The sequence below is a fragment of the Stylophora pistillata genome, chromosome 12 (assembly GCF_964205215.1).
Source record: "Stylophora pistillata chromosome 12, jaStyPist1.2, whole genome shotgun sequence".
NCBI lineage: Eukaryota > Metazoa > Cnidaria > Anthozoa > Scleractinia > Pocilloporidae > Stylophora > Stylophora pistillata.
The window spans coordinates 10,117,461-10,133,448 of NC_142530.1; the positions used below are offsets into that span (position 1 = coordinate 10,117,461).

A 15,988-nucleotide genomic window follows, 5' to 3' on the forward strand; every position below is an offset into this window, starting at 1 on the left:
GGGACATACCGTAATCACGTGACAAACCAAAAAAGGAAACAAAGAGTTCCTCGTCTGAAGTTTTCCGGCCTTCATAACCAGTCCCCTCTACTAACTATGGATGAATTAACCGGTTTAAAAAAAATCCGCCGGCGACAACATTCCGACAGTAAAATGTTTTAAGGAAACTAAACATACTCAGACGTTTTTGTCTGAGCATGTTAGGCTCCTCAACCGATACTTAACAGATGAAGAAGCCTTGACTGTGCGCTGTTCTGTTGTGATGCACGCACCTGGCGGCTAAAGCACGAAAGAAGTGTAGTGAGAAACAAGAGAAGTAGTCGAGTGTTTCTCCGCACCTCTGGAGTGGGAAGAAACAAACATGTCAAGCCGTTTAAGTTCACAAACCATCCAAGTGTACAATCTACAATAGTTTACAAACTGAAATAGTTCGACGGGCCGAATTTAACACTTTTGTCTGATGTGTTTTCAATTACTCTTAATACGAATAGGGATCTCGGCGTGAATTTTTTTGTGAAATCTGGCCCAATTGTGGCTCATAAAAACAAGAAAGTTTTTCCGCATGATAATTAGTGAAACAAACTACTCAAGGTGTGAGTTTTGTGGCTCATAAGAACAAGAAAGTTCTTTCACATGATAATTAGAAAAAAAATGCTCAAGGCGTGTGTTTCGTGAATGAACGTCGGCCGAATTCACAGGAACAAGAAGATTGCTCGGAATGACAGCGCCGAATATCTCGACTACCGTGACTGATGTGTCCTTCTACACGACATATCGGGAAGGATATCAGAGCAAGCTCTCAGTTCAGTTCACTCAAAGGGCGCTCGATGTAATTTCTGAGACTTGCTTCATTGCGACGACCAAAGATCGCATTGATGAGCTATGGACTTCAGCATGATCGCAGTCGCTCTGACATGATGATGTATATGAATTTTAAAAGTTATGTCAGTTTGGATATATTTTCAAATTTCATCATACCTGTTCTGTTGTGTTCTATTTTAATTTTAAACACGATACTTTATATACCTTACGAGTGCCAGCTGTGTTTTATTTTTATCACCGTATGTAAGTTTACAATCTAACTGAGCGCGACATGGTGAAAACCTTCCAAACTCAGATTGTCCATTTTGTTTTTTTTTTTGAGGACTTTCGTCTACACACACGCTATAATAATGAAAATTAAGCGCATGCATGTTTTTCTGAGTTTTATAGATGAACGTCAATGTTTTTTTTCTTTCTCTGTTTTTAAGCTTTGTAAAACCTCCGCCTCCTTTCCATGAAGGTTCTTATGGTCCGCTCCACATCTTCAATGTTTGTTAAAGAAAATGTTGAGCTTGTTTATTCAGATGTCACAAAACTGAAAGACTGAAAATGGCTAATCAATGTTCCTCATTCGTGGTCGTGTTTTTCATGCTTTCACAACTGTTGAATAACGTTGCCAGTCAACGGTGTGGAAACGGTAGCGACCTTTACTCCATTTACGAAATGATGCTCAAGGGTCACACGTTTAAGACCTTCAAAACTACACCAGGTACGCTGGAATGCCGCGAAGCTTGCCTCGCTGATTTCAGATGTCAAAGTTATAACGTCCTCATGTTTATTTCAATTTGCGAGTTAAACAACAGGACTAGGGAAACCAGACCGGAAGACTTTGTTCAAGACAAAGAGAGATACTATATGGCGAAAGGATCAAGACGAGGTAACGAAGCTTACAGATATAATTTTAGCTAATAAAAACGTGTTCCTCATCTAAACTTCCTTTAAAGAATAACAATCATAGATCGTATGTTGATCGTTACAACCAAGTGTTTGTTATGTTTTTCATGCTAAAAGGTATTTCTTCAATTACAGTCCCTCTCGGCTCTATCCCTGAGCTGCCTGCTGATTCATGTAAAGAGGCTCAGGCGAGTGAAGGAGGACAAGCACTCAGCGCTAATTATTGGTTGGATTCCACTAGATCTGGGAACTCTATTCTAGCTCGTTGCGACATGAAAACAGAAGGTTAGGAAGACAAACGTTTCCCTATACCTTTACTTGTGTCCGAGTTAATGTCCTTTACAGATTTTTTCCCGCCTAGTTGCAGATTACTGCATTAAACACGAATGCCAAAACGGTCACTTGAACTACACCTGTGTTTGCAACTCATCCGGGTGGACAGGAAACCATTATGAACAAGGTAAATTCAATCGTGATGCATCAGTGCAGGTCAGCTTGGCTAACCATTTTAGAAATTTCTAAATACTTATTTCTAATCACTATCCATAACAGTAACTAGTTGTAACGTTTCATTGTAATGCTTTTCATGCTAACAGCTGTTTCTTCCCTACGTCAGTAAAAATTTGGCCTTTTATTTATGCCAAATATTCACCGACGCAAAATATTGGAACAGCAGAACAAAATCAAACTCCCACAACATGGTGGGATCAGAGCCCCGTGGGCCAGGAATCATGCGGCATTGTGATTGCTTTATTATTCTACTGCCTCTGACTCTTTCATGCTTCTTTGTCTTATTTTGCTGAGTTTGCAGGAATATATTTTCTAAGTGGCGGTGGGCAATTTTGGCAATTCCCAAAAAATTTTGACTGTCTAACTAGTATCATAACTTTCACTTTTATTTTTTTTTTATTGCGCAGGATTTACAGCTGTGTTTACAAATCTTGGTGGGAGGGTAAGTCAGGGTCCAGACTCAATCGGTTGTTACTACACAGGTCAGGATCATGACGGACAAGTTGCACTGTTCAGCGGCATTCAACTGTGGACCGTGCCACATACTGGTAAATACAGAATAGAAGCAATAGGAGCCTCAGGGGGGTATGGCAAGAATAGTATCATCAAGAACGGAGGAAGAGGGGCACGAATGATTGGAAACTTTCATTTGACAAAAGATGAGATCATAAGTGTCCATGTAGGTCAAAAAGGAGAAAGAGGGACTTATTTCAAACAAAATGCTGGAGGCGGAGGAGGTACATTTGTAGTGAGAGGAAGCAACACGCCTTTGATCATAGCTGGAGGTGGAGAGGGAATTAAAGCAATGTCAAAACAAAATATGGGATGTGATGCGTCCACGAACACCACAGGGAATGCTGGGAACAACTTGCCATTGGGTTCGGGAGTAAGCAACGGACATGGAGGACATACTTATAAGGGGGATTCTGGTAGGTGGAGAATGTTCACAAATGTGTTTACAAATACTGATCATGAGTTTTTGTCTCGTTGCATTCCACTGCCACCTTCAGGATCTTCAACTGAATGACAGAGTCGCCATTAGTCAGATTTTGTAGGATTTACTAAAACTGTAATTATCAAAATGATTAATGTTAATTTTGAGGTTTTTTCTTTGATGACACCTTTGGAAGCGCCTCGTACAAGAATTAGAATTCTGCTTAATTTGGCTTTTTCCTTTTTCAAATTTCTCACATATTTTTTCCATTAAGGAGATGACCTCGAAACAGTTCACACGGCTTTTCATTCACTAATTGCGGATCTGGATTAATCAAAAGCACTGAAGAAAGAGTTAGTTGCAGCATTTTAACATTGACTTGTCCCTATAAGCTTTTCTATTACCAACGATATCCAATAATTAAACCTCCTAAATATTAAGAAAAAAACTACGGTGCTATTTGAAAGAGAACCACTGGACACTTTTCGATTGCATTATAGGTGGTGGTGGCGGCGGCTTCTACAGTGATGGACAAAATGCCTCAACCCGGGATGGCAAAGGGGGAAAAGGATATCTTGAGGGGAGGGAGGGTGGAGATTATCGCGGTGGGTTCGGGGGTGGCGGTGGTCTTCGTGTTTACAACAAGGGACCGGGCGGAGGTGGAGGTTACTCTGGGGGAAGTGGCGGAGCTAATAAACATATTTTCTGTGGAGGAGGGGGAGGATCTTTTAACGACGGAACATATCAGCGAAATGAATGTTGTTATAATAGCGCTGGTCATGGTTGGGTAAACATCACATTTCTCCAATGAAGAGCACAGGCAACACTTTTGCTTAAGTGTAGTGGTAAATTACTTCTTAAAACGTAACCTTAATGTTAGTAGAATTGCAAATTTGTAATTGGTCATTAAGTAACTAGTAAAGAATTAGAACAAATCAGTATTTTGCACCAAGGAAAGCCGTGGAGACAGTTCTTAATATTCTTGTTAATTTCAATTACTGTATCTCCTGCAATAAACACCCGGGAACATATTTAAAGTTTTGGTTAAAAGGAAAGGTGCTTATTGGAAGAAGAGAGCGTAATCAAGAGGGAGGTGCTTATAAAGAAACTTTTAACCTGTATTGACTCCACTGTAGTTAAAGCACGAAAGGTTGTGTGTAAAGTGCCAATAGAGACAGGTTTTCCCTCTATCTCTACTATTTGAGAAAGTGAGAGAGGAGTGGGGCACTTACTCGAAGGGGGGTGCTCGTTTGTCTCTGCAATTGGCGCTGGTTGCAAATTATCGTCAAAATGAGGGATTGATTTGTGATGCTTTCAATTCCTTATCGTTATTAGCACCAGAATCCATTAGTGAAGTCATAGTTAGTAGAGGGAACTGGTTATGAAACCCGGTAAACATCAAAGGTCGATGTCTTTGTTATGGTTTCCCTTAGTCACGTGATCATGACGGTGCACAAGGAAAATCAACATGGCGATCGGAGTGACGTGAATGTGCGGAGACTTACGCTGTATTTCGCCGGATTTTTAGCTTAGATTAATCTCGATTCGATGAGTGTTATAGCTGCACTACTCATAAGTCGTCATGCCTGGAAATAACCGCGCTGTGTTTGGCTGTGGGAGTTGTAGAAGAACGATAAGAATCGGTATTTGGAAGTTGCCCACAGCGAAGGACGAGGCACACAAGAAATGGCAGGATGATTGGTTGAGTTATATCAAAAAGACGCGTGAGATCGACCATGAATTTCGAAAAAGGATCGAAACGACAAGGTGTTTACCTGTGAAAAACACTTCGACGTAGAAGATTTTGAAATATGTAAGTACGGCTGCGATATAAGCTTACAGTAGAAATTGAAGACATCCTCTCGCTTTCCATATGGTTTTGTTTATTTTCGATCTCTGTGAAGTTTTCTTGAAGGTTAATTTTCATCTTTCTTATTTGTGTTTTACTATATTTTCAAATGCAGTTCAAACGGCGAAAATGACGAAGGAGAAATCACGATTCGGCGCCATCCCTGCAAGGCCTACGCCAAGACCTGCTCGATCGGTTGTTGAGGAGCACGATCAACAACCCAAGGCATGTTACAAGTCGTTTTGTGAATTGTGCCAGCGAATCACTGGCTTGAAAACCTTGAAAGGGTGGAACTTGAAAACAATGTCAGACAGACTTATTCTGAAAAAGATTACAGAACCTTTCCTTCTCCCAAAAGTAGAAATAATGATTGATGACAGTCTTGCACACACTGTGAAAGCTTTTGGTCATCCCATCTGTTTTACTCACCATAGTTCAGTCAGAAACATTTCAGTATGTGAAATTGTAAGAGAGCTAGAGTGCTATAAACTTTGCTGTGGAGTGGAAGCCAGTGAATTAACAAGCCAGTTGTTTCATCATGTAATTCCCACAAAATGAAGACCCACTTCAGGCATGTTAGCGGGGTGAGCAATTTCCCAACAAAGGTTTCTGGAAGTCAAAGGACTGCCATCTCATGTGCGAAAAAGAAGTCGGGGAAGGTGCATGCCCACAATGTTTGGAGTACCTACTTTTCTCAAGAAAGACCATAAAAGCATGTAGAAAAAAACTGAAACTGTAATCAATTAAGTCAATTCATCATTGAGGAGATTAATCACATAGCATCCAGTGTTCATTTTGTATTATAGAATAATATCTCAATTATCTCATGTCATTTAAAATGACGAAGATTTTCTAGTGCATGTTCACCTAACAATGACAGAAAGCAATTTTCCTTTAAATTTGTTGTCATTGCAAAATTGTAGCCATCTATATTTCATTTGACTTTTCAATGCAGTCACAGGGGTAGGAGGTTTTAGTGACAACAAAAGGACTGTGTCTAAATAAAGTCCCTTTCATGAAAAATAATTAATTGGCTCTTTTTAGTTAATTGGTCATCAACTAGTGTCTACTGATAAAATACTCTTGCCTGACACACTTTAGGGTTTCAGGAAAGTAGAAATAGTTGTTTCAAAAGGGTACAAAAGTTTGATTTTATTAGGAGCATATAAAACAAGAAGTATGATTTATTAACAATCCATTCCCAAGTTCTTATAATCTATCTCACTGGTAACTTGAATGAATTTCATTGTTTTAACAAACCTGAATCAAAGTTTAAAAAAAATCAGAGTTTACAATACATTTATTTTCCTCACTGCAAATGGTGGTACTGATCATAAGCTACTAATTAAGAAATCAGAAATGTGAATCAACAGTCTCATTCCTGCCTTTGTTGGTCATCACCTTGACAACTTCTACTAATTTTCTTGCGTAAAGCCCTTGCTTTGGTTTGGGTTGCTTTGATCTTGTAATGCTGAATGACATCCTTCGCAAAAGAGAACGAACGTACATGTACATACAGACTAACAATGCCACGCAAGACATCCTTACAAACATGACTGTCCGGTTCAAGTTCTGCATCTGATATCATCAAATTGTAGTTAGCAAGGATGTCACTATCACTGGTTGCTTTGTTAGTGATGCCAGAAATATCCAATCTTTGCAAATCAGGCTTTGATGTGAATTGCCTAAAATGACATTCTGTTTTTAAAAATATTTGCTGTGCAGGCTGAGTAATTGACCAAAGTCCCCCACGATTCAAAGCTGAAACAACTTTCTGGCCAGAGTCAGTTATACTCTCCAGTTTCGCAGCTTTCAGTATTGCCATATCTTGTTGGCTCTCACTGAGTTAGTTCATCCATGTTTTTTGTGTAAGTTGTGCAGAACATAACCTCCAAGATATTGCATCCCAGCTTTCTCCTTATCTGACAACACAGTTTTTATATTATAACTACTTTTAGTAGAGTGTTTTTGTTGCTTAGAGTATGTCAGCAAACAGTCAGCAACTTTGGTTGCAAGTAGTGTTGCTGCATTCCTGGAAAGTCCACTGATGAATTGTTTTGACTTTATGGCAATTGTTGCATGATATTTGCCATAAAACTTTTCTGCAGCTCCATTTCTTGTATATCCTTCATAGATTGCTTTTATAGCAGAGAATTCTTTGCTGTCTTCTTGTAGCTGTTGGTATGAGTAATTGCTGAGCTCCTTCCTTAAATTTTCTGCAAAAACTTTCCTTTCCTTAACACTGCAGACAGCACGGTCAATTATTTCTGCAAGAACATTCAGGCTTAACTGTTGCACCTGCTCCAATCCTTCCTGTTAATTGTTGTGTTTTGTAGCCCTGTGTCTGTCACAACCTCCTCTTGTTTTGTATTTCTTTCCGCAGTCATGACAAACAATTTCTTGACGCTGAGCCTACAAAGATATTACAAAAATTACCATAAATAAACTACTTAAGAGTTTAAAAATAAAAATTCGGTGGCCACTTTTTTCGATCAAGAGAGTATCGTGAAGCCGCGAAGCTGCATCAATTACAAGGTTTACCACTTAAAATAATTTCGAGAAATCACAACATTCCGGAGATTTGAGCTCTTTAGAAGCTTTTTATAAGTATTTCTTGTTTTGGCAGGAGCCCTAAAGAAGATTGCCTTCGAAGAAATGGCAATATAAAAGCATGGTTTTTAAACCAGCGTTTGTTGAATTTCGTTTGTGCACGCGTCGAGTAGCCCATCTGTGGCAAATTTAAGCTCAGTAGTGCGAAATCACAACTCGAAATTGCAACTTTTTGAACTTATATTTCTAACTGCGACGGAAAATTGTTCTTCTACTCCGTCATCGTCTTCCAAAATACCCTAGATCGCTTCAAAATCTTCTCCCTACACAAACAGATCGTCTACACCGTCCGCCATCTTGAATGAACTTGTGCACGGTCAGAGTCACGTGACGGGTCTGTTCACAGACCGCGCTAGTGTTTAACCCTTTGATGTTTACCGGGTTTCATAACCAGTCCCCTCTACTAACTATGATGAAGTTTTACAATTTTTGTTACAATTCCAAGTCAACTGAAAGGTTTTTCTCGTCTTCACCTTTTGCAGGTATTACAGGTACTGCTGCAAAATGAAAAAAAGTTTAACACTAAGACCAAATTGTTGATATGGCTATGTCTAATGTTGTGTTACGAGAGGTTGATGTATACGGGCGGAAGGGGGTGAAGGGGGGGGAGGTAACAATTGAAATACCTCACAGATAGGGATGACTGAAATACGTGAAATACAATGGAGTGAACTGAGTTCGAGTAAGCGGGGTTCTGATTTATTTCAAACGAGACTCAATTGTCGCCTCAGTAATCAGAAGGAATCATTGTGATCTGCGGGTTCCTTTTCATCATGCAGGGAACTAGAAGTGGTTATATATGCCAAGGTGGTGGCACGTTCAAGTTTACGCAAAACTTGATTTGCTTGTTAGATTACTATATTTCTGCTAACCTCATAACGGCTCCAAATTTAATATCTTGGAAATGTTCTTTGCTTCTAAATACATGAAAACTTTGAAAATAAGCACTGTGGGAGCTAATAAAGGAGCTGTTAGTTTTTGTGATGACAGAGTAGTGCTTGCGCATAATCTTGATTTAAGTCACAACATTTTGCAAACTGCAGTTGGTTTGAATAAATAAATAGCCTTTTTTGCTGTTGAAAGTTATTTGTTGTTGTTCAAAGTTTTTATTGTTTTTATTGTCGGTTTTTTGAAAGCTCTGGTTATAGCAGGAGATTTTGTGTTTGAAAAATACAAAAATGGATTTGTTGCATCCACGCTAAAAGTTTCGTAGCTGTCAAAGCTGTCAAATACGGTCAACAGCCAAAGATAAAACTATTAGACTAATCCTGGGACAAATTCCTTGGAGGAGTGTAGGACGACCACTGCAAGTTCTCTCTGAAACAGCGTGATGCAAAGCATTTGCTAGCTCTAACATCCGTGCGCTTGACATGCTTGCTTCGTCCCCGATTATGACATCTACCTGCCGAAGCCTCTCCCCAACTCTCCTATCACTAATGGAACGAACGAACTACAAGATTTTCTAATGGCATATCTGCAGCGCCGAGAGCATAATACGAATGATTGTTTCACCTTTTCTCGGGATATTTGACAGTTAAGTCCTCGCGGGTTTGGATTTCATTTGAGATTGTTTCCGGTCTGATTAGACGCACCGACACCTGGACGGTGTTGTTTTGCGAGAGGACAAAGGTGACGACTCTCCCCTGCGAGATTGTCATTTATTCGACAGACGCGGTCGCCAAGCTTTTATATTTGAATTCCCGTAGTAAGGACAAAAGGATTACGCCTACCTGCAAAGCGATTTTGCCAGAATGGATGGTAAAACGGAGCGGCTCTCGGAACGATGCAGCGGAATTTGAAAACTTTTGCCGCTGGAACGGGTAGGCTATAGCTAAGCGCTCTCGCGGGTGGAAATTTGAGGGAGATCGCTCGACTTTTGTGAAATTCATCGGCCTTCGAGTGGCGACGGTTGCTGTTGGGGACCGGTTGAAGTTTCCAGCCTTGAGTTATTTTATAGACAGTTGACCGGTAGCACCACATGCGTTACAAATAAAGTTGCCAAAACAGCGTTAAAAGGACTGTAAACGACAAAGCAGCTACGGAAAAAGGAGAGGAGACTTCAAATGATACATTCCTCGCTTTTATTTTCCTTTTTAATTTTTTTCTTAATTCTATTTATAATTATTCCTATTTTATAGTTGACTGGTGACACAGCGCGCCTTACAAAGCAAATCGCTAAAACAGCGTTAAAACGACCGTTGGCAACAAAGCGGCTACGGAAAAAAAGTAAGGAGACTTTGCATGTTTTATTTCTGGCTTTCACTATCCTTCTAAATTTTTTCTAATCTTTTTATTTTTGATTCGTTCTTTTCTTAACGGCCCACACGCACGCTTTTAATTCGATCTTAATATGTTAGTTATTGCCGTTAATGAACTTTACACCCCAAAGTCACACACAGTACGCTTGAGCCGCCTGTGGTTTCTCAAGCTTACAATAGTTCGTGAGTACGAAACGAGTTCGTGCCAGACGAACAACGCTTCATTTTGTTGTTAAAACCGAACGAAAAAACGACGAAACGAACAAACCAATGATATTCACTGGATTTCAGCCAATTAGAGAACTCTATTCTAGCTCGGAGCTACCGTGAAACTAATCGTGAAACTAATTTAGTTTCACGAGAAACTAATCGTTAAACTAATTAGTTTCACGGTAGCTCCGAGTCCAAATCCTCGGCCATGCTTGTAAATAGCCAACTGGTTTGCCTCCGGCCAGTTGGGATTCTTAACAATATTATACGTATGATGTGCGATCCTCGCAGTAGATAGTGCTATTTTTAGCGCTATCTACTGCGAGGATCGCACATCATACGTATCTAATACCGCAGTTCAAAATATGTGAACTTCATATATTCATTGCATCTAACAATATTATGTTCAATTTGAATTATTTGTTTACAGCCCACAATGCAAACTACTGGGTTACCAGTAATTGTGTTAGCTACTAAAGTTCTTTTTTTTTCTTTTTTTCTTACTTGCGTGCGCAATTCATCCTTATGGACTGGAAACTATTGCGAAAAAGGTAACGTAATCTGAAGTATATGCCATACTTCCTTTTTAAACAAGGACGGCTTAGTAAGACAATCATATCAAAACATATCATCAAAATCAGTGCCAAATGGCTGCAATTATTAAGTATAGACTCCCTCCAGCCTGTGTTAAATGAGACTTTGTTTTCTTTTGTGCTAGTTTTGATTACCCTCTTCAAAGCCACGCAAAACTAATTTGGGAGCCGAGAAAGCTGTCTCGTACCAAGTTTACCAACGCCGTGGGCTACTATTAATGTACTTGCAAGGAAGAATATTCCGTTGACGGACGCTCGTGTTCAGTTACATCACCAATGATTTAGACGATGTTCCCGTGTATGTCTTGATATTTTCTGCTGTTGGCTTATTGATAGAGTAGTCTAATGACTTATAAAAATTTTATTGCATTTATTCGCTGGGGGAAGGAGGAGAGGGGCAAGGTGTTCATGGTTACAGATGGCAGACGTTTTCGTAGCAGCAGTTATTCGAGAAGAAAAAAACATGTCTTGGAGAGAAAAGTATTTACGCTGTCTTCCTTGTTGCAGAGAAATTATGGTCTATTGCCAATTGTGAACATAAACAGCAAACTATCAGTTGTAAAAATGAAAGGAAAATCGACATAGAGTATGTGAATTATAGAAAAGTAGACGAACACAAATGAAAAATTTTCCTGCTTGTTTTACAAACATCTCTGTGAAGGAAGGAAAAATTATTTTTCTCACCAAACAATCGCTACTGTTTAACGATGCCACCCCATGGAGCAAGATGCATTCTCTAACCTCATTTGATGTAACAATGGGCTCCTTCGACGGCGCGGAAAACTATGAACTAATGGGTTCGTACATGTTAAACCAACTACTCGAAGGCGTCAGAAAACAAATAGACTTGTACAGAGATGAAGGCCTAGGCGTATTCCAATAAACACCAAAAGATATTGAAATGGTCAAGTAAGATATTTGCAAAGTGCTCACGAACAGAGAAATTATGGTCTTAAAAAATGGCTTAAAAATAACAATCGAAACGAAAAAGAAGATCGTCAACTCTCTCCATATCACACTGAACCTGAACAAAGAAACTTACGAGGCATACGCAAAGCCCAACAACAAACCGCTCTTTGTCCACCGTGAAAGTAAGCACCCACATTCCATCATAAAGAACATTCCCCTAGCACTCGGCAAAAGGCTCAGCCAAATCTCATCAAACAAAGAATCCTTCATACTACGCGGTAAGGTCCAAAGCTGGAGTCACACGACCTAATAACACACACTTTGCAGGAATTAGCCGGTTTAAAAAACTCCGCGACAACGTCCTGACGATAAACCTTTTTAAAGAACTATACATGCTCAAGCAAGACGGCCATTATCACTTGATAAGCACGAGTCACTCCATATATGTAAAAGGTTGTTTAAGGATTTTGGCAGCAATTGATTGATCACGATAGCTGATCACTTGCAAAGCAAGATAACAATTGCAGTGATTCCTAAGAATATCATAGGAAAACTGATGAGTGCTATATAGGTTTTCAGGTGCAATTTAGCGCGAAATTCACGAGTCAGGTGGTGGATTTCCCTTGAATCGCATTATTTAATAAAATAAGCAAAAAGAAAAAAAAGAAAGAAAAAGCCAGCAGCAATATTGTTGTTTTTATCCTAAGCGCGAAACAAGAGATGCGAAACAACATCATTTAGCCTCGTTTTCAACTCGCATTTCCTTGTTGGATACCTGGCTTCGTTAACCCATAAGAATGCAAAATTGTAGTCAATTATGCATTCCAGTTAAAATCACTCGACTCGTGCTATTTCCATGGCAAAAACCAAAAGCCAAACCTAAGCAATAACTGAGCATTAACATTGCTCTAGAGTTCGAGTTTCAGAAGACTTGCTCAGTACTACATGGCAACTTTCTAACTTGTTATAATTGTTCACCAGATAACTGCCGTAATTTGAAGTTTATCAGTTTTCCTAAACTGCGGGTTGGAGAAACTTCGTTACAAGACTAAGAGCTCCTTAGCCTCTACAGTTCCTCTAAATTCTCCTTCCAACCGCCAAAATAAAGGTTATGATAACTGCTCGAGAATTGGTAGAAGTATATATTTTTTAATTGATTGAAAATAACCACCTCTGGAGCTGTTTGATACATTTTCAGGACTCACGCAGATTTTGTTTTCGCCCTGAGCATTGCCACGCTTGGAACGGGGACAAAGGTGTCCATGCGAACATTTACGTAAATTACAAACAAGCTTGCGTAGAACATATGGACATAAGGAAAAGTGAGATTACAGACGAGACAGATAGATTTGACAAACTTGCATAACATTCAGAGCTCGCAAACACGAACACATACGCAGAAAACAAACACAAAAAATAAAGTGCTGCTCTTCTTTTTCTTCTTAAGAATGCTTGCGCCAGAAATCCTTGCAAGAATAATGCAACATGCCAAGCTGACTTCACACACAGAGATTATCAGTATTTATGTGATCTCGGATCTGGATTTGAAGGCCATAATTGTGATGAGAGTGAGAAATCCTAAACAGTTTTTTATTGAGTCAGTAGGATGATGATGCATGTGCGACCAGTTCTCTCTGCTATTACCCACAGGTGATACCAAGAAGATGAGAAAAATTGTACTGGAAATTATTCTTATCTGACAACAATAAACGTTAGTATGGAAGCGAAAACACTTCCCGCCAGAGCATTTCAAAACCAAAACCCTGATATAACTTCCATGCTCATTTTCATGTCCTAGAGATAGATGAGAGTTCTAACAAAACAAACGGCTGTGATGAGAAAGCTGAATGTAACAATACCTTAGAATCTTACAGCTGCACGTGTAAAGATAGATTTCATGAGATGCAACTCCCTGCAGGGTAACTGTTAGTACCATATTCTTCCTTATCTTATTCTGCCGAATAATTTTCTTAGTGGGCAATGTTGGCAATTCCAAAAACGTTTTTGATAATTCTTATTAGTACTATAACTTCACTTTTAATTGCGTGTACAAATCTTTGAAAGAGCGAAAGTAAGGTTCCAGACTCAATTGGTAGTCATTACACAGGTCAGGATCATGACGGAGCCTCCGGGGAATACGGTGGGGACAGTATCATCAAGAAAGGAAGAAGAGGGGCACGGATGATTGGAAACTTTCATTTGACTAAAGATGAGATCATTCGTGTTCTTGTTGGTCCAAAAGGGGAAGATAGGGAAAAGACCCCACAAACTGCTGGAGAAGGAGAAGGTACATTTCTAGTGAGAGAAAGCAACAAGACTTTGATCATAGCTGGAGGTGGAGTGTGGATCAAATGAATGTCAAAACAAACATCCAGGATGTGATACATCCATAAGCACCACAGGGAATACAGGGTACAACTCGCCATTAGGTCTGGAAGGAAGCAACGGACATGGAGGACATACTAGTAGTGGGGATTTTGGTAGGTGGAGCACGTTCCTTTTAAAACAATATACAATACTTTCGTTACAATCCACTGCCATCCTTGAGGATATTCAACCAAATGACAGAGTAAGTCGCTAATAATCAGATCTTGAAGAATTTTACAAACCGTATATATTAAAATTATTAATGTTAGTTTAGAAGTTTTTTATCAATTGCGCCTCTGGGGGCGCATCATACATACATGACTTCACAAGCACTAATTGAAGAGTTAATTGCAGCATTTTAACGCTGACTTGTCCTCATAAGGTTTTTTATTGCTAACAATATCCAAAAATTAAACTTCCATAAAGCGAGAAAAAAACTTATTGTAAAACAACGCGAATCGTTGTTTGATCACAAAAAATTAAATACGTAGCTGCTATTTGTAAGAAAACCACTGATCTTCTTGTGGCTATATTGTAGGTGGTGGTGGCGGCTTCTACGGAAACGGACAAAATGCAGCGACCTCTGGTGGGGGCAGGGAGGTTCAGGTTGTCTTCAGAGAGGAAGGGGTGGACATTTTCAAGGTGGGTTCGGAGGAGGTGGTGGTTTTCATTCAGTCAACTGGGGACCGGGAGGAGGTGGAGGTTACGCTGGAGGAAGTGGCCATGGTGGGTCTACTGAACCTATTTCCAGTGAGGGAGGGGGAGGATCTTTCAACGATGGAACAAGTCCACAATATGAGTGTTGCTATAACACCGCGGGCCATGGCTGGCTAAACACCACATTTGTCTAATGACATGCATATGGCAGGACTTTTGTTAACGTGTAGTGGTAAATTACATTCGTTTAAACGTTACCATAATAATAATAATAATAATAATAATAATAATAATAATAATAACGGTTTATTGACAGTATATCCACATAAAAAGTGTGGCTCTTCATCTGTGAAGGCCTACGATACAAATATTTAATATTAAAACTAAATTATAATGACTAACTAAATTGTAATAAAAACTATACATGAAAGTATTTATGTAGAATATATTGGTTGGTGGTGGTGGTTGTTTCTATATCTTTACAAGGAAGACAAAGCGCGCGCCTTTAAGAACGCCTTGCAGAGCCTGCAGTATTCTTTAAAATCTGTGAAATTCCTTATATTTTCTGGCAATTCGTTAAAAATCATGGCCGCTGAATGCTGAAAGGTGCCTTTTACAAATGGAACATAAAGCCTTGGAGCAAAACTGGAACGGAGATGCCTAACGGGTTTAACGACTCGCAAATTTAAATGTGGAGGGCCAGTTATCAGAATACAGTGCTTTAAAAAGTCTTTAGTAGCGAGTAGTCCCTTAGCTCCAGGATAGGAAGCTAGCCAAGATCCAAAATGGTAGATATACTGTTTACATAGTTACAAGTCATGAAAGTAGCCATAGCGAACTGGAGCCTTTGCAGTATAGCTGTGAGGAACTTTGGTAGTGGATAAAAAACAATGTCACAGTAGCTTATTTTAGACAGAATTAGTTTCTACCAGATGTTTCCGTAGTTTAAAATTAGTAAAGTTCCTTATTTTTCTTAAGGTTCTCAGAGTCGCATAACAAGATTTAAGAATAGAACTGATATGAAATTCCCATTTAAGATTCGAGTCAATGTGTACTCCCAGGAGTTTTGCAACATTTATACGTTCCAGTGGTTTACCGGAGATTTCTAATCCCAACTCCAGATTTCCGAGAGAATGTACATGAGCCATCTGTGGAGTTGAGATAAGAATGGCCTTGGTTTCCTTAGAATTCAGCACCAGGTTTGAATCATTTGACCAGGCGCCGAGGCCTGCCAGGGTTGCATTCATGCTTTCCGCTAAAGATGTGATCTGCGGTGTAGAACAGCTAGAGTATAATGTTGTATCGTCGCCATATTGGAAAATTTTGATAGTATGTGGAAGAATATCTTCAAGATCCGCGACGTAGAGATTGAACA

General features: G+C 39.4%; 2 protein-coding genes and 1 pseudogene across 2 annotated transcripts in view; 2 read left to right on the plus strand and 1 right to left on the minus strand.

Annotated features, from left to right (window-relative positions):
- Window positions 1-15,988, plus strand: part of LOC111333211 (uncharacterized) — a 101,849-nt gene that overhangs the window by 23,821 nt on the left and 62,040 nt on the right. The window lies entirely within an intron of this gene.
- LOC111333208 (uncharacterized) lies at window positions 957-6,375 on the plus strand. Its single transcript, XM_088741992.1, has 6 exons — window positions 957-1,699; window positions 1,852-2,001; window positions 2,428-2,433; window positions 2,634-3,155; window positions 3,661-4,973; window positions 5,125-6,375. Exons 1-5 carry the CDS (start codon window positions 1,372-1,374, stop codon window positions 3,969-3,971), a joined length of 1,317 nt encoding a protein of 438 aa, XP_088598118.1. The 5' UTR covers window positions 957-1,371; the 3' UTR covers window positions 3,972-4,973; window positions 5,125-6,375.
- On the minus strand, window positions 6,176-7,953 carry LOC148718745 (uncharacterized; annotated as a pseudogene).